The sequence below is a fragment of the Engraulis encrasicolus genome, chromosome 18, assembly GCF_034702125.1.
Source record: "Engraulis encrasicolus isolate BLACKSEA-1 chromosome 18, IST_EnEncr_1.0, whole genome shotgun sequence".
Classification (NCBI taxonomy): domain Eukaryota; kingdom Metazoa; phylum Chordata; class Actinopteri; order Clupeiformes; family Engraulidae; genus Engraulis; species Engraulis encrasicolus.
In genome coordinates this window covers 3,014,639-3,032,481 of record NC_085874.1, presented here as the reverse complement: position 1 = coordinate 3,032,481, position 17,843 = coordinate 3,014,639, and the positions used below count along the sequence as shown (strand labels likewise).

At 42.8% G+C, this 17,843-nt stretch overlaps 1 protein-coding gene across 1 annotated transcript; it reads left to right on the top strand.

Moving 5' to 3' along the window:
• The first annotated feature begins 291 nt into the window (after positions 1 to 291).
• LOC134468740 (acyl-coenzyme A thioesterase 1-like) lies at positions 292 to 15,081 on the top strand. Its single transcript, XM_063222615.1, has 5 exons — positions 292 to 1,027; positions 3,438 to 3,640; positions 4,578 to 5,146; positions 13,362 to 13,437; positions 14,473 to 15,081. Exons 1-5 carry the CDS (start codon positions 514 to 516, stop codon positions 15,079 to 15,081), a joined length of 1,971 nt encoding a protein of 656 aa, XP_063078685.1. The 5' UTR covers positions 292 to 513.
• The last annotated feature ends 2,762 nt before the right edge of the window (positions 15,082 to 17,843 follow it).

The following is a 17,843-nucleotide window of genomic DNA, read 5'->3' as shown; positions in this document are numbered from 1 at the left end:
TGCTTACCACCAGGGCTCTAAATTAACACCAGCCAACTGGCCAAATGCTGGTGAAATGTCAGTTTGGCTGGTAGAAAAGGCCAACTTGCGAGCCACTTTGACCCATTAGTGAGTGTGTGTTTGGCTAGTAAAATTAACATCTACCAGCCATTTTGGCTGGTGGTGAAAAAAGTTAATTTAGAGCCCTGCTTACCACCACCATCAAATTCTAAGTATTCATTGTGACTGGGAAAATTGTACATGCAGAGTTAAAAAAAACAACAACAATACTGTAATGCTCTAATTCTGTAATGCAGGTGTTTATTATAGACTTATTCCATCCAATCCAGTCTATCTGGTCAACACTACCAGAGAACTTTGACACTACAGTGATCAACATGGTTTTACTGCAATTCGAACCCGAACCACTGGGTGGCGCAAACCTTGTTAGCATGATACCACACTAAACAAAGAAGAGAAAGAAAAAAAAGGTGAAAAAACAATACCGGTAGCCTAACGTTACAGATCCAAAAAATGGGTTTTCTCAACCAGAATTTTCGCTTCGTTAATAGGAAATATGCACTCGCTAAACTCTGTACAGACTCAAAAGTGACTTTACAACTTTCACCCGGAGGACAGAACAGTTTTTTTGATGAAGCCATTCACGTGAAAGTCAACGGACTCGGCCCTGACCGGTCGGTGGAGGTACGGTGCAAACTTGCAGATAGTAGAGGAGTTTCATTCGAAGGGAAGGGCACCTACTGTGCGGACAAATGCGGATTGATCGACTTGAACAGGTGTCCGTCGCTGGGTGGCACATACAGTGGAGTTCAGCCGATGGGACTCTTTTCTTCACTGCGACCCCTGGTTCCGCACAGCAGGTTCACCATTAGGGACGTGTCCAAACCATTATCAATTGACATTGAAGTACTGAGTGATGGGCAGGTCCTTGCTCACCAGACTGTCTACAGGCGCTTCATGGCAGATGGCGTGCAAAGAGTTCCGTTGGAAGGTGGAAACATAAGAGGCTCCCTATTCCTGCCACCTGGTCAGTTTGTTGAATAACTCAGTCCACTGTTCCCGACCCCAAAGACAAAGTTATTGAAAGGTTTATGTGGAAATACCGTACACAGCCATTAAAGATTGTGCAAGAAAATAATTCCATATCCATTTACACAATATCCAAAAGTATGCCAGTCTTGACTCACATATAACTTAGTTGCCATTGCATTCCTAACCCATATGGTTCAATATGATATTGGCTCACTTTTTGCAACTATAAGGCTACAACTTCAACTCTTTAGGGAGGGCTCTGGGGGAGGAACAACCCTGCCCCCCTGAGAAATGCCCATCCAAAGGCAAAAAAAATGTGGTGAAAGCAATGATGCTTAATAAAATACCACCTGATGATAACCTCTCTAACAGTAAAAAAAAAAAAAAAAAAAAGACGCCTTGCCCATGTTGTATTCAATATCCCAGCACTGGCGTCACGTGTCTTCAGCTCAGCTGCCTGCATGTGAAAGATCTTTCTCCACTTTGAACTCCATCCTCATGCCACTACGCCAAACAATGCTGAATTCAAGGAAGAAAAATGTAGTCATTCTGGCACATGAGAAGGAAATCACAGAAAATCTTGGCATGAATACATTTGTTTCAGAAATGTGTACCTGCAGACTTGTACTGTAGATCAGTGTTTCCCAACCAGGGGTACGTGTACCACTAGGGGTACGCGAGCACATTGCAGGGGTACTTGGAAAAGTGTTATTATTATAGCAAATGTATGGAGCAGCCACATCAGGACTGAGAAAATTATATAGAAAATTGATTAGGGGGTACTCATGGCACAACTAAGATGCTTAGGGGGTACGCAAGACAAAAAAGGTTGGAAAACACTGCTGTAGATAATGGCCCTAGGTCGAAGCTCAGCTATTCATGAATACCAGTAGATGGTGCATCCCAACATTTTCATTGTCAACATTAAATTTCCATTCAGCATAGCCAGGCTTTTCAAAAAAAGTTTTGTGGGTAGGAGGGGACGGATTGCGGTGGGGTGTTGCTGGTGCACCATAAGCTCATCTCACAGCCTAATATCACAATGGGCTATGTTTCTGCTCTAGCTCTCCTGTAGTAATAATATGTGTTATACCTTGATTTTATTGATAGCTTCCATTTGGTTGCATGCACGTTCTACATTTCTACCTTGGTTCTACCTGGTTCACAGTCATGTTGGAAGAGAAAGGGGCTCGCTCCAAACTGTTCCCACAACGTTGGGAGCACGGAATTGTCCAAAATGTTTTGGTATCCTGATACATTCCGGCCCCCTCCCTCTTCCAGCATGACTGTGCACAAGACTGAGAGCCAGTCCTTCTCAATCAACATGCGCTTTTGCAAGAATGGTCAAAAAATTCCTATGAATATACTCCTCAACCTTGTGGACAGACTTCACAGATGAGTTGAAGCTGTAGTAGGGGGCACCAATATCATATTGAATCCTACGGGTTAGGAATGGGATGGCAGTAAAGTTCATACTGTACACTCACCGGCCACTTTTCACTCACCTTTCCAACTGTTGACGCAAATTTCTCTTCAGCCAATCACATGGTGGCAACTCAATGCATTTAGGCATATAGACATCGACGAGATGATCTAATGCAGTTGAAACCGAGCATCAGAATGAGGGGGGAAAAAAGATTATTTAAATGACTTTGAACATGGCATGGCTGTTGGTGCCAAATGGGCTTGGTTTAAGTATTTCAGAAAATACTGATCTACTGGGATATTCAGACACAGCCATCTCTAGGGTTTACAGAGCATTCGGTAACAATGCCTTGTTGATGGCAGAGGGCAGAGGAGAATTCCCAGACTGAATAATAACCACTCGTTACAACCAAGGTAAGCACAAGAGAATCTCTGATCACACGGCACATCAAATCTCAAGGCAGAACGGCTACAGCAGCAGGAAACCACATCGGGTGCCACTACTGTCAGATAGGAACAGGATACTGAAGGTCAGTAGACCGAAACGTTGCAGTAAACCATGCAAATGTGAACTGTGCAGGAGCTTTCTTTGCTTTAACGTTGGTGACCTAGGGGTTCCACTCCTATGCACCTGAACAAGGAGGTGTGCAAGAATTCTTCACTTGCTAAGATAGGAACAGGATGCAATTTGGGCCCCTTAGTTTGAACTTATCTTTGTTGGGATGCCACAGCCTACCCGAGTATTGTTGCAGGCAGTTAAGGCAGCTCTGAAGACAAAAGGGCCCAGGGACCCAGCACTAGAGGTGTACCTACCTAATAAGGTGGCCGGTGAGTGTACGCATAGTGTCAAGACAGGTGCGCAAATCATTTTGGTAATATAGCGTAGCTCTAGCAGCAAAGTGCAGCATAGACCTACAAAACGACTACTACAGTTTTAACAGTGTTTCAAAACCTGTACTCTAACTTTTTTTTTTTAACAGGACCTGGCCCATTCCCCGCCATTCTAGACGTGCCTCACTTGGGTGGTGGTTTGACAGAAGTACGGGCAAGCCTGCTGGCGAATAAAGGATATGTGGTCATGGCTTTGGCTTATCATGGTTATCAGGATTTGCCAAAAGCCTTGGACAAACTTCACCTTGAGTACTTTGAGGAGGCTGTGGGATTCTTGCGCTCTCACCCCAAGGTCAGTGATGGAAGGCAAGCAGAGGCCACTCAATCTGAAGGCAGTATCCCTCGGTAGTTAATTTTTTTTTTCTTCACCATATGTCCGAATTGGTTTTGATCTCTCGTTTACACATAAACAGAGTTTTAGAATGCTTATTTAAAAACTGCAGTTTTAAAAATAAACACATAGAAATATCTGCGTTTAAAAATAGCCACATACAGTATGTCACAAAAGTGAGTACACTCACAGTTTTGCAGATTTGTGAGTACACTCACAGTTTTGCAGATTTGTAAGTATATCTTTTCATAGAAAGCATTGCAGAAATTTCACTTTGACACAATGATTAGTGACCTTTTAACAACATATTTATCCGCTTAAATGTCTTGTTCACACCACCATTAATGTTTGTGAGTACACTCAAGATTAAAATACGGTAGAGAAGGGGCCGTGTTGGCTCGAATCGTCACGAAATGAAAAGGGATTAAAAGGGAGGTCATCGGTGTGTGTTTCAACTTTTCTTAGCTTTGAACTTTTACATTGTGAGTGTGCACCTGGCTTAAATAGACTGATGTGAGATTTGAATGCAATCCTATGGAGAATATCATGATCTGCTTCTGTAGTCACAGTGCATGTTGACATGCATGTTTCTTTTAGGTGTATTTCAGGTTGCCAATGTTGACAGCATTCATGCATCCCCAAACCATGTCAGTCCCACTACCATGCTTGGTTATTGAGAGAATAAACTTGTTTGTAAAACTCACTTGTTTACCACCACACTTGCTTGACACCATCTAAAGCAAATTTGTTTATCTTGGTCTCTTCAGATCACACGACATGGTTCCAGTGATCCATATCCTTGGTCTGTTCATCTCTCTTGAGACCAAGATAAACAAAATTGCTTGTAGCTGAATTGCGAAGAAGACAATTTTTGTCAAATGCTTCATGTTTTTTCAAGGTAAGAGGCCCGGGCATAGGGATCCTCTCCATCTCCAAGAGTGGCGATCTGGCCCTTGCAGCGTCGGCGCTCCTGCCTGGAATCTCAGCCACTGTCTCCATCAATGGCTGCAACGGCACTACCGTCTTTCCTCTCCACTACAAAGGCCATGTGTTCCCTCCTCTCCACGTCGATACCAGCGACATCATCTTCAGGGAGGATGGACTCCTGGATATAAGAGACGGACTGCTAGATCCCACGTTAGAAGTAAACCGTGACTCAGTGATTCCCATCGAACGTGCAAGTTGCCGTTTCTTGTTTGCGGCTGCTGAAGATGACAGGAACTGGAACAGTCTGTTGTTCAGTCAACAGGCAGCGCAGCGGCTGAGGGATCATGGGAAGGAGAATTTTGAGGTGGTGCACTACCCTAAGGCAGGCCACTTCCTGGATGTGCCCTTCATGCCGCACTGCCCAACCAGTTTCCACCCAGCTGTGGGCACAGTGGTGGTGCTGGGAGGAGAGCAGGAAGCTCACTGCCAGGCCCAGGTTGACCTGTGGAAGAGGATCCAGGTGTTTTTTAACCAACATCTGTAGTGTTTAGTGCACTCAGGGTTATCTAGAAATTCACAGGGACCCACTGATGACTACGATGGGTCTAGGAGGACATGGTTGCGGCCTCAGCCTTATTTTCTTCCAGGGCTTCCCAGATGGTCTAGCAGTGCCCAAAAGGCATGTTGAAGTTCAGCATACATAAGTTGCTGTTTTAAATCAGGGCTGATATACAGTCCCAGGAAAAAGTTTGTACACCCTTTGAAATTTCTTACATTTCTGTCAAAATTGATCATAAAACATGGTCTGATCTTCCCGGAAATCTCAAGAAGGAACAATCAGAATCTGCTTTAATTAATTCCACTCAAACATTTACATGTTATCATATTTTTATTGGTCATAAGGTCATAACATTCACAGGAGAGCAGGGCAAAAGTAAGTACACCCTTGCATTAAGTAGGTTTTAACCCTCAGTTAGTTGCAATATCATCAACCAGACTTGTCCTGTAGTTGCAGATCAGATTAACAAAACAATCTGTTTGTATCATGTCTCCCTCTTCTTTAGAGAACTGCCTCTCGTCAGTTCCATTTGTGGGATGTCTGGAGTGCATAGCTTTCTTGACTTCATGCCATATAATCTCAAATGTTTTTTGTCAGGGCTTTGACTGGGCTATTTCAGAATGTGTATTTCATTATTATGAAGCCATTCTAAAGTCGTTTTGCTTCTAAAGTATGGGTTGTTGTCACATTTCAGGACCCATACTCTTGTGTGCTTCAACTGTGTGACAGTCTTCCTCACGTTTTTTCTGTAAAATATCCCAATAAACTTGAGTTCATTGTTCCACTGGTAATAGCAAACTATCAAGGGGTTGAGGCAACAAGGTAGCGGTATATAATGATGCTCCCGCCACCCTACTTAGAAGAGGAGATGTAACCAAGAATAGCTAAAAATGGGATTCATTCTGCCAATGTAAAATTAATGGGGTTTCTGTCCAAAAAAATATTGCTGCACCTTTGAGGTTTGCGAAAAAGCATTTATATGCTTCATACAATTACTGCAAAATATTCTGTAGACCAACGTTGAAACCAAAGTTGATTTGTCAGGGGGACACACAATGTCATGTTTGGAGGAGAACTGGAGAACCACACCTTCACCAAAACATCATCTCCACCTTTGAGTATTGTGGCGGGCGCATCATTATATGCGGCTACCTTGCTGCCACAGGTCCTTTTCAGTTTGCTATTATCAGTGGAACAATGAACTCAGAAGTTTATTGAGATATTTTACAGAAAAAAAGTGAGGTCGTCTGTCACACAGTTGAAGCACACAAGAGGATGGGTGCTGAAATGTGACAACAACCCATACTTTAGAAGCAAATCGACTTAAGAATGGCTTCATAATAATGAAATACACATTCTGGAAAAGCCCAGTCAAAGCCCTGACAAAAAACAATTGAGATTATACACTCGCCTCCAAAAGAGTTGTCGCCTATCCATCTGTTTGGAATAACAGCTAATAACCTGACTTTCAATTAATCACTTGGCTTCAAAAGTCACTCATATGAAAGCTACAACCCTCCCGAATGAAAATGTATGTACAAAAATAAATTTCATTCACCAACGAAAGATTGACCCTTTATTGAACACAGACAGGGCAGATTTTCACAAGACAAAAGTTTTGTCGCCTATCGAACATAATGTGAAAATGAGCAGATAAGTCACTTCAAAACACTTCAAAAACGTAGATTGGGTGTCATACTTAATCACTGATTCACTTACACCTCTCCAGAAAATCAACTTTGGCCTTAGGTGTATGTTTAGGGTCATTGTAATCATGCAAAGCAACACAATGAAAATCAATGGAGTTCAATGAGAGATGGTGACATATTCGCTATTCATAGAGTAATACATGTTTAACTTCATGATTTAATCAATGATAAAAGCCCTCAAACACCTGCAGCATGCATGCAGCTCCTCATAAGAGCTGTATCTGTACCATGTTTCACTTTATGCACCATTTCTCTTTTTTCATATTCTTCATCTCCAACACCATATAGTTTTGATGCTATCAGTTCTGAAATGGCTGATCTTGGGATCTTGACTTCAGAGTATGAGTCCCATTAGCCTTCATTTTTGTCAGAATTAGGCCTGACATACTCTTGGCTGGCTTTTTTGAGACAGGACAGTGGGAGAGACTTCTTTGGTGTTAAAGGTGAAGAATTTGGAAAAAATACATGGTGCCTAAAGTCAAACATGGGAGGGATACAGCTCTTATGTGGAGCTGCATGCATGCTGCTGGTGTGTGAGGGCTTTTATCATTGATTACATCATTAAGTTAAAAATGTATTGCTCTACGAATAGCAAATTTGTCACCATCTCTCATTGAACTCCATTGATTTTCATTGTGTTGCTTTCCATGATTACAATGACCCTAAACATACACCTAAGGCCAAAGTTGATTTTCTGGAGAGGTGTAAGTGAATCAGTGATTAAGTATGACACCCGATCTGCGTATTTGAAGTGTTTTGAAGTGACTTATCTGCTCATTTTCACATTATGTTCGATAGGCGACAAAACTTTTGTCTTGTCAAAATCTGCCCTGTCTGTGTTCATTAAAGGATCAATCTTTCTTTGGTGCATGAAAATTATTTTTGTACATTCATTTTCATTCGAGAGGGTTGTAGCTTTCATATGAGTGACTTCTGAAGCCAAGTGATTAATTGAAAGTCAGGTTATTAGCTGTTATTCCAAACAGATGGGTAGGCGACAACTCTTTTGGAGGCGAGTGTATGGCACGAAGTCAAGAAAGCTATGCACTCCAGACATCCCACAAACCTTGCTGACGAGAGGCAGTTTTCTAAAGAAGTGGGAGACCAGATACATCCAGATTGTTTTGTTAATCTCATCTGCAACTACAGGAAACATCTGGTTGAGGTTATTGCGACTAACTTAGTGTTAAAACCTATTGAATGCAAGGGTGTACTTACTTATGCTTTGCTGTCCTGTGAATGTTTACATCTTATGGCCAATGAAAATATGAAAATCTGTAAATGTTTGGGTTGAATTAGTTAAAGCAGACTCTGGTTGTTCCTTCTTGTGATTTCCGGGAAGATCAGACCATGTTTTATGACCAATTTTGACAGAAAGGTAAGAAATTTCAAAGGGTGTACAAACTTTTTCCTGGGACTGTATGTTGCGAAAAAGATTCATTCATGACTCTTACTTGCTACACAGAAATATGGATTTCCAGGTTGATATCAAAGATGTTTGCTATTGCTTATTTATTCAGTGGAATATGCGTTTGATTTTGTTTGGGATGATTTGGGATCCGTCTTTATGCGCCTCCTTCAGATAGGTCATAGGAACAATGCTTAGAGACAGATTTATGTATTTTCACGTTGTTCAAGTTGAATCAATGCGAAGTTTGTAAATTGAATATTTGCCATATTTTGGCATCAATGAAATGGGACTGTAAAAAATCTGAAAAAGAATGAAAATGTTATGATCTATTTTCTAATACAGTGTTTTAATGTAGTTTGTCTGTATCACAGCCATTGTCTTTATTTCCGATTAACACTGACGGGAATGGGCTGTATTTTTTTGTGGTTTCAGTTATCAAGTATTTGGATCTCATATCATCAATATTAAGTTGACACATTATTAGTAACTAATAGTGTACATAACAAACCGTCACTGTTTGTTCAAGACAGACATAATGAATGTGAGAGTGTCCATTAGCCACTGTCAGTACAGTATGTCACAGAAATGAGTACACCCCTCACATGTTTGCAGATTGGTAAGTATATATTTTCGTAGGACAGCATTAAAGAAATTTCACTTCGACACCACTGTTCTAGCTCTCCTGTAGTATGTTCTATACCTTGGTTTTATTGATAGCTTGCTGTTGGTTGGGGTTGCATGCATCATACAAGTTCTACATTTCCACCTTCGTTCTACCAGGTTCACAGTCCTGTTGGAAGAGAAAGGGGCTTGCGCCAAACTGTTCAGATAGTCCAAAATGTTTCGGTATCCTTATACATTTTGCCCCCTTCCCCGTTTTCCATGTGCGTTACGCCCATTTGTGGGGGAAAACAGGCAATGCAAGTTAATTGGTGTTATTGGGGTTTAATAAACGAAAGATAAGGACCTGTAGACAAGCATTGTTCACGCGCAACATGCCGAAAACGTGTTGTGTTGCCGGCTGTTCAAATAATATTGCCAAACAGCCGTGCCTGAAGCATGTACTGTGTTCATTTAGGGTAGCCGATGTAGCATGTAAGTTGATGAGACATTCGGTTTGTTTTCAACCATAAAGGGGCGTAAAGCACATTTAGGAGCAAAGTACCCGGATGGTCGTTCATGCGTATAGCAATGGTGGGGGTGGCATCCGTGCCAATGTCTTTTTCTGAGTGTTTCGTTCGGTCCGTAATTCCAAAAACAGTATGGCGAAAAGTGGGAACACTGATGATGGGCTAGAGTCGAAACGTTTGTCCCTTGTCTGTCAGTTTTATTTACTCTTTTCTGCTTAATACATTTTTGATTTTGCATTCAGCTGTTGTGTGCGACTCCTTTCTTCGTTTGCCCCTTCCTCTTCCAACATGACTGTGCACCAGACTGAGAGCCAGGCCTTCTCGACCAACATCCGCTTTGGAAGAATGGTCAAAAATCCTATAAATACACTCCTCAACCTTGTGGACAGACTTCTCAGATGAGTCGAAGCGTTAATAGGTGCAAAAGGGGAGCCAATATCATATTAAACCCAAGGCCGTAGCCAGGGTTTTGAATTGATATATTAGGGAGGTCCATGATGTGCACGCGCAGCACGCCGAAAATGTTTTACTATTAAAGGTATAATATGTCATTTTTGTCATTTATTTTCAAAATGCATACCCCTTCACAAATGTGATGTTTTCATTAATATTTACTGGAATAAAGTAACATCTACTGGTCTGACCAAGTAGAGAAAAGAATGGAAGCATGGAAAATGTAGATTTCCAAAACATTTTGAGTAGGCATACTCAGAAATTGATGGTGATGATAAATGGAAAAGATAACACTTGTGAATTGGCAGCATACATTCTGGAAATAAGCTACTAATAAAACATACTCTACCTGTAATTAATATTGATATTGATTAATTGATATTAATATTGATAGGTATGAGGGTGAATAGTAGCCTTTGCAAGTGTTTGGTACAAGCAAAGGCAGGGGTGAACTAACTAATATAATAAATGCAATTTGAAATCATACATAGGCTATAGCTATTGCTAAACAGCCAATAAAAAATATATGGGCTGTATTGATTTCATAATTTGAATGTGACAAATCATCATACCCAGGTCAAGATAGCCTACATAAGTGTGTATTGTAATTAGGCTACAACAATTTAGGTGCTGTCTTTCAAAAGCGCACCGATGCTTCTCTGCTTCCTTACTGATGAAACGTACATGACACCGACTTGACATGTATATAATTCGAAATGGCACAAGCTAAGCTCTCAGTATATGACATTCACCTGCGTGCTATACCATTGGAAAGGGCAGAAAGCCTTTTCCAATGGTACCACACACTCACCCATACACGACAGCAGAGTCAATACAAACGTCAATTGAAACGCAGGGAAAGAAAGGAATCACCGGAGCATTTTCAGATGTGGGAAATAACTTCTTTTATTGGGCAAGCGCCAAGACTAACGTTTCGACGTCAATTGAAACGTCTATGCAAAAGTGGAGATTTTAAAAAATAAATAATTTCCCCTGAAAAGTTAGGGAGGTCCGGACCTCCCTGACCTCAATGCTGGCTACGGCCATGATTAAACCCTACGGGTTAGGAGGGATGGCATTTAAGTTCATATACTACGTACACTCACCGGCCACTTTGATGGAAATTTCTGATCAGCCAATCACATGGTGGCAACTCAATGCATTTAGGCATAAAGTCAGTTCAAACCGAGCATCAGAATGAGGAAACAAGATGTTTAAATGACTTTGGCCATGGCGTGGCTGTTGGTGCGAAAAGGGCACTAAGCTAAAGCTGGGCTTACACTGTGCGACTTTTGCCCCGATTTGGCACTCGCACGACTTTTTAAGAGTCGGGCCGATTTCTTGCTCAATCGCAGGTCAATCGTGAGTCTCGCATCGTGCAGTGTACATGGGGTAACGACAAGCGATTTCGCCTCACGATGGTGCAATCGCAGGGTCGCAAGAAAATCAAAACGGTTTGAAATTCTGGTCGTGGCCCGTGCGTAAATCGCAGAGTTAAAGCAGTGCTACGACCCGATTTGACACTTCACATGCACACATGAATAGGGCCGTGCGATTCGCTTTTGAGCGCGACCTCATCTCCACCTCAGGTGCGCATGTTCCCTCCTCTGCAGACCGAGGAAACATGCCTGTCGCGTCGTACGGTGGAAGCATTTCGCTCGCATCCGACTGTCGGCTCGTGTAGTGTGAGGACGTGAGTCGTGAGTTGTGAACTTTTAAACAGTGCAATTCCATCGTGCGGTGTGAGCAGAAGCTTAAGACCCATGAGTGAAAATATCGCACAGTGTATGCCCGGCTTAAGTCGCTAAGCTAGTGAGAGTGAAAGTCAATGGATCCGTGTAGCATGCTACAATGCTACACGGATCCATTGACTTTCACTGGCTTAGCGACATATTCCCTCTTTTGACAATGCTTAACATGAAAAATAAGACACTTTACCACCTTTATAAACCCTGACCAACGATTTTAACTGTATTAAGCCCCAAAATAGTGGCATACCCCTTTAAGTATTTCAGAAAATACTGATCTACTGGATATTCACACACAACCATCTCCCGGGTTTACAGAGAATGGTCATAAAAGAATAATAATATAGTGAGCAGCATTTCGAGGGGCAAAGCATGCCTTGTTGATGGCAGAGGATGCCCAGACTGGTTCGGGCTGATAGAAAGGCAACAATAAGTCTGCTGTAGCCATACAGGTCAGTGGCTGTAGCCCATTTGCCTTAGACGTGCAGTGAGTTCTGAGATGCTCTTCTCTATACCTTGGTTGTTACGAATGAGTTATTATTTGAGTTACTGTTGCCTTCCTATCAGCTCAAATGAATCTTGTCATTCTCCTCAGACCTCTGCTTTCAACAAGGCATTTTCGGCCACTGAATATTTCTTCTTTTTTGGCCCATTTTTGGTAAACTGGAGATTAAGGCTGCATGATTGGAAATGTGTGTCAATGAGCAGTGGGACACATGTGTCTAATAAAGTGAATGGTGAGTGTATATCTTTTTATTCTTTAAACCAGGGGCACTGCTATCCTTTTGAATTAGGACCATTGAATGATGATCATGTTATGGAACAATGTCTTCTGTACCTTTCTGTTGAATTACAATCACATGTGATGGACCAGACAACATTCATATCTTGTGTGTTATTATATTCCTGCATGAAAATTACATGTCTTCTGATCTTGAAATCCTTATATGCTACATTGACATAAAGATCACCTGTGCAAACCAGGAGTTGGAGGACACACACACACACGCACGCACGCGCAGGTATACACCTAGGCTACTTCCTCCATACACATTCACACTGCCCTCTGAGGCACACACCCAGCCACTTCTCACTGGTGGCATGGGGGTGAGGGGTGGGATCAGGTTTTTTATGGTTAAGTTTAATTTGATTGTTAGATAACGTTTGATGCAACCAGGACAAAGTTTCCTCCCCATGGAATAGTTGACTTTTGTCGGTGTGCCATGCGCTGTAGGAAAAGTTTGCTCGGGCAGTAACCTCAAAGCTGTTTGCCCCAGCCAACCTGAAATGTTCAGCCTACTGCAGTTTGCGTGCCACAGGAATTTGTAAGCAGCTTTCCAATACGCATACTGTACATATCTTGTCTAGAGCCAGGCTCTAAAATTGGACCAGGCAGTTATGTGTTATGCAGTTATATCACTGACTTGTATATAGTACTTAGTACTGTATCATTGAGTTTTATAGATCATTGCTTAGTGAAGTGATTATGTTCAGATGCATGTTGTTGGTGTGAGTCTGTCTCGGCTGAATGCTGAACCATGCTTACTGTATTCAGAGGCATCTCTAGGTTCAGCTGGGCCCCAAGCAAAATGTCAAAAGAGTGAACATTTGAAAGAAATGTGCCACTACTTTAGCACAGTGTAAACTGTTATTCACCATCCAGGGGCTTTGGGGCCCCAAACGGCTGCCTGGCTAGCCTGGTGACAAGATACGCCTCTGACCGTATTGTGTCTATCCCTCAGCAGATTTCCAAAATACACATCCTTCTTCACCTGTCCGCGTCCAAACTCTGCACTGCCCCGTCCGTCCCTCGGAGCTATGGTACACAGTTCTGTGCGTGGTGTGTCAGTGCAGGTGTTACCAGCTGCTGGGTGTTTTGATGACCCACTACAGGGCACTATCGTGCGTGCCCTCTGTCAAGTTGGGAGGTGTTTGCTGCCTTAACAATAAAGTGCAGGAGGAAACCCAGTGCAGAAACACAGGGGCTTGTACATACTGTAGATCACATAAAGATTTGTTAAGGAACATTATCATGAAAATGTTCTGGCTGAAATCCACTTTCAAAGTGTGTATTTTGGCCTACCGTAGTCATAATAAGGCCATAAAAGACCATATATATACAGTAGGCCTATATATGATGTGTGTGTGTATTTTACTTTGACGAGCCAAAGCCTGATTTTATCAGGAATTTGAAAGCAGTATACAGTCATTCACTCCAACTTTCGTGCTGTTTTGTATTAGTCCTACCATAATTCAGGCTTGCAGTATTATATACACTATATACAGGGGTTGGACAAAATATCTGAGACACCTGTCATTTTAGTATGGGAAGTTTCATGGCTCAAGTGGACCAACCTCTAGGCCAATCTTCATTAATTGCACATTGCACCAGTAAAGTGAAGTGTGAAGGTTCGATTAGTAGTGTAAGAGCACAGTTTTGCTCAAAATATTGCAATGCACTCATCATTATGGGTGACGTATAAGAGCTAAAAAATGTGAAATTCTTGGTGCGCGTGTAACTGTTGCATCTTTGACCGAGACAGCAAGTCTTTGTGATGTATCAAGAGCCACGGTATCCAAGGTAATGTCTGCATACAACCAAGAAGGATGAACCACATCCAACAGGATTAACTGTGGACGCAAGAGGAAGCTGTCTGAAAGGGATGTTTGGGTGACCGGCCCTGTGTATTGACCCTGTGGAACTCTCGATGGACCGTTCTTGTGGAAACAGGAGAGTTGAGGTGCACAATTATTTCTACCTTGATTTTGACAGCTGTGGTTTTATGTTTTTTGGATAGATTCCAGGTTAGCAACCAAACAGAGTATTCAGACAGCTTCCTCTTGATTTTCTTGAAGGTGAAAGAGGGCGGGGTTGGAGTCATTTCCATATCCAAGAGTGGCGATCTGGCTCCGTCCATGGCTGCCTATTTGCCAGCAGTACATGCCGCCATCACCATCAACGGCTGTTGTTTCAACACTCTGTCTCCCCTCGCCTACAAAAACACCGTCATCCCTGCCATGTTGCCTGACCCACAGAATATCATCATCACAGAGCAAGGAGTTCTAGACGTTAGCCAGGTCATGCCGGATCCCTCCACCAAAGAGAGCTTGGCCTCTGCCATTCCCATCGAGCGCGCCGCGGACTGCCACTTCCTGTTTGTGGTCTCGGAGGACGATAAGAACTGGAACAGCGTTCTGTACGCAGAGCTGGCTGCCCAGAGGCTGAGGGATTATGGGAAGGAGAATTTTGAGGTGGTGCGCTACCCTAAGGCAGGCCACTTCCTGGACGTGCCCCTCATGCCCTTCTGCCCCTCTGGGGTTCATGCGGGAGTGGGCAAGGTGGTGCTGTTTGGGGGCGGGGCCAAGGTCAATGCCCACGCCCACGTGGACCTGTGGGGGAGAGTGCAGCAGTTTTTCAGGACGCATTTGGACAGAGGACAGTCATCGTTTAAATCAAAGCTGTGATAGGCAAGTGGTAGGAACACATGACACATTGTCACTTGGTGAATATGCTGTGCACTACGTATTTGCGTTAGAGAGTGTGCAGCAGTTATGGCAACTCTTTGTTTATAGCATTACTGTGATATCTTTAAGTCAGTGGTTCCCAACCTATGGGTCCGGACCCCCCTTATGGGTCGCCAAAGATCCACAGGGGGTCGCGGAGCCCTCTTGATTTTAAGGGGCTTCGTTTTAAATATGTATAGCCCATGTTGAATGAAAGACAAAGCATTTAACTAATAAATGCATAGACGCAACAAATTGTAAGTGCTACATTAAACATTTAGCCTATATTTGACCAAAGACGAATTGAGGAATAAAATAACTAAAATACGTTTTCGCAGGAAACGGAGGGCATCTTGTGACTCCGTCTCGTGCGGGCGCTCGCGTGGTTGGGTCACCAAAGCTTACAATAGTAAAAACATGGGTCCCTTAAGAAAAAGGTTGGGAACCACTGCTTTAAGTGACACATGGGACGACTCATAAAATGCCACAGGGTACTATTTGCGGAGGAGCGTAAAGACGTTTTTTTAAAGGAGGCAATTACATGTATAGACCATGCAGGGTCAGCAGCATGTTGACTGTAAGATCCATGTGTTCATTGGGGAGGTGAGGAGGGGCCCAGTGAGGGATGTTTAAAAGTGAGACTACATGGGACATGTGTCGGCATACCACCAAGAAGGACGAACCACGCCCAACCGGATTAACTGTGGACGCAAGAGGAAGCTGTCTGAAAGGGATGTTCGGGTGCTAACCCGGACTGTATATAAAAACATATAACCACAGCGGCCCAAATCACAGCAGAATTAAATGTGCTCCTCAACTCTCCTGTTTCCACCAGAACGGTCTGTCGGGAGCAACACAGGATCAATACAGCTGGGCTGCTACGGCTAAACCCGTCTAAAACCAGGTGTTTTAATCTGTTTCATTGTCTTATCCAGTGGTTTTCAAAGTGGGGGCTGGGGACCCCTGGGGGGCCGCGAGGGGTTGCTAAGGGGGCTGCAGCAGGTCGGCAGGAAAAGTAGGCTATAGCAAAACATAAATAATCTAGTGAATTTATATAACCACAGATCAATAGGTTAAGTTATTCAATGGCTAAATAACTAAAATATTAACAAAAAAATCAGGTAAACGATATTTCCTTTAGTTGCACCAATATGCACCAACTCTATCATTCTATCGGCGTGTGCATGAAAGAAGTGCACGGCTCATGTCAGGGGAGCCTTGCCTGGAATCTACCAGTATACGGGGGGCCTTGTCATGGTTAAGTTTGGGAACACCTGGTGTAACCCCTGTAGGCCTACTTATTAATTAGCATTATAAGTACTGACAAGAGAGTGATCATAATCATACAGTCACAATGCCGAAAGACTATTTGAAATATTGTTCTGTAGAATATCCCTAGGTATATGTATAAAATCTCGTCCTTCAAGCCTCTGTCCCAAAAGGTGGAAAGTCCCTTATTTACACAAAGGCAACCCACGATGCAGGCCTTTAGCACCGCTGAAAGCTTGAACCAAATTTCTTGTTTTCCTAGTTGATGTAATTGTTTTGTCTGTTCAGTCAGCTATACATCTCATTTAAAGGGCATCTCCTTATTGATTTGGTGAGGCATTCATCTCAGGATTAACTCAATTTACCGGTAATTCTGAATTAAATGCAACTCTGCTTTGAAAACATCATGTAAACATTTAACAATTCTGAATTAAATGTAAACTCGACAAAACTGTTTACTTGTGAATTATTCATTCTGATTTAAAAGCATCATGTAAACTTGGGCATTGTCTGCCCTCTGCTGGTCGTATTAATGTTGGACGATCCTGCGGCGCAAGGGCCACTTGATGTGTGGTAGCTCAACAGGCACCTGACGGGGGCAATGCTCAAGGACGGTACGATGAGAGCTATCTAAAAATCACTGTGGCACAGCTGATCAGTTTGACCATATTCTCTACTATTGTACATTATAATACATGTTTCAAAGACCCTCCTGTGCCCACATAACCTAGCACAAGATAGATGATTATGGTGCAGATGAGCCCATAGGCTGCTATCGGCCTACCCTACTCTTCAGGGGAGTGAGAAAATGGTCAACAACTTTGTGACATGCGGCTGATAGGCCTAGGCTATAGCTGAGTAAGAGACGCAGGGCCGCCACTGTGGCTTTTGTAGCTTATCAGAATTCCACAAAGTATTATTGAATGACCCTGCTTGAATTTAATTGCAATTTTATAAAGAAGAAGAGGATACCGATACGATCTATTAACAACAGACTAATATTCCAAGGTCTGAGCTGGTCATTCGCAGAAATCGAGAAATTGGACTAATGCGCCGTATGTGATTCTTACGCACGCGCACGCACACGCATCTTGTGATGTGTGCAGGTCAGGACCACGCTAGTTAGATTCTTAATATGAAAATCTAAATGGAAACTCCTCCGTAAGGTTGTCTGTTGGCGTTTTTGTCAAGGGTCAAAGCAAGACTCAGTCACGACGAGAGGAATTTCCCCCCTTACTGTGAGGTGCATTGAGGTGTACTGGGGGCACGTCAAGAGTGACAGACTATGTATACCTACTGACCAATTAGCCGGTCACATTTTGCAGAATATGGACGGTCTGGATATGCATAGGATAGCTTAAGAACGCGACAACTGGTTCGATGTAATTAAATGAATGGATGAAAATGCTGCATACGAATCTGTAGGCTATAGGGACACATGCGAATAGAGAGTG

Bases quoted from the DNA above. Each gene is read 5' to 3' on its own strand.
- LOC134468740 (XM_063222615.1), top strand. From the start codon at position 514: ATGGGTTTTCTCAACCAGAATTTTCGCTTCGTTAATAGGAAATATGCA. The intron at 1,028-3,437 runs GTCAGTTTGTTG...TTTTTTTAACAG, and splicing joins CTCCCTATTCCTGCCACCTG to GACCTGGCCCATTCCCCGCC. The intron at 13,438-14,472 runs GTACACAGTTCT...ATTTTCTTGAAG, and splicing joins GTCCGTCCCTCGGAGCTATG to GTGAAAGAGGGCGGGGTTGG.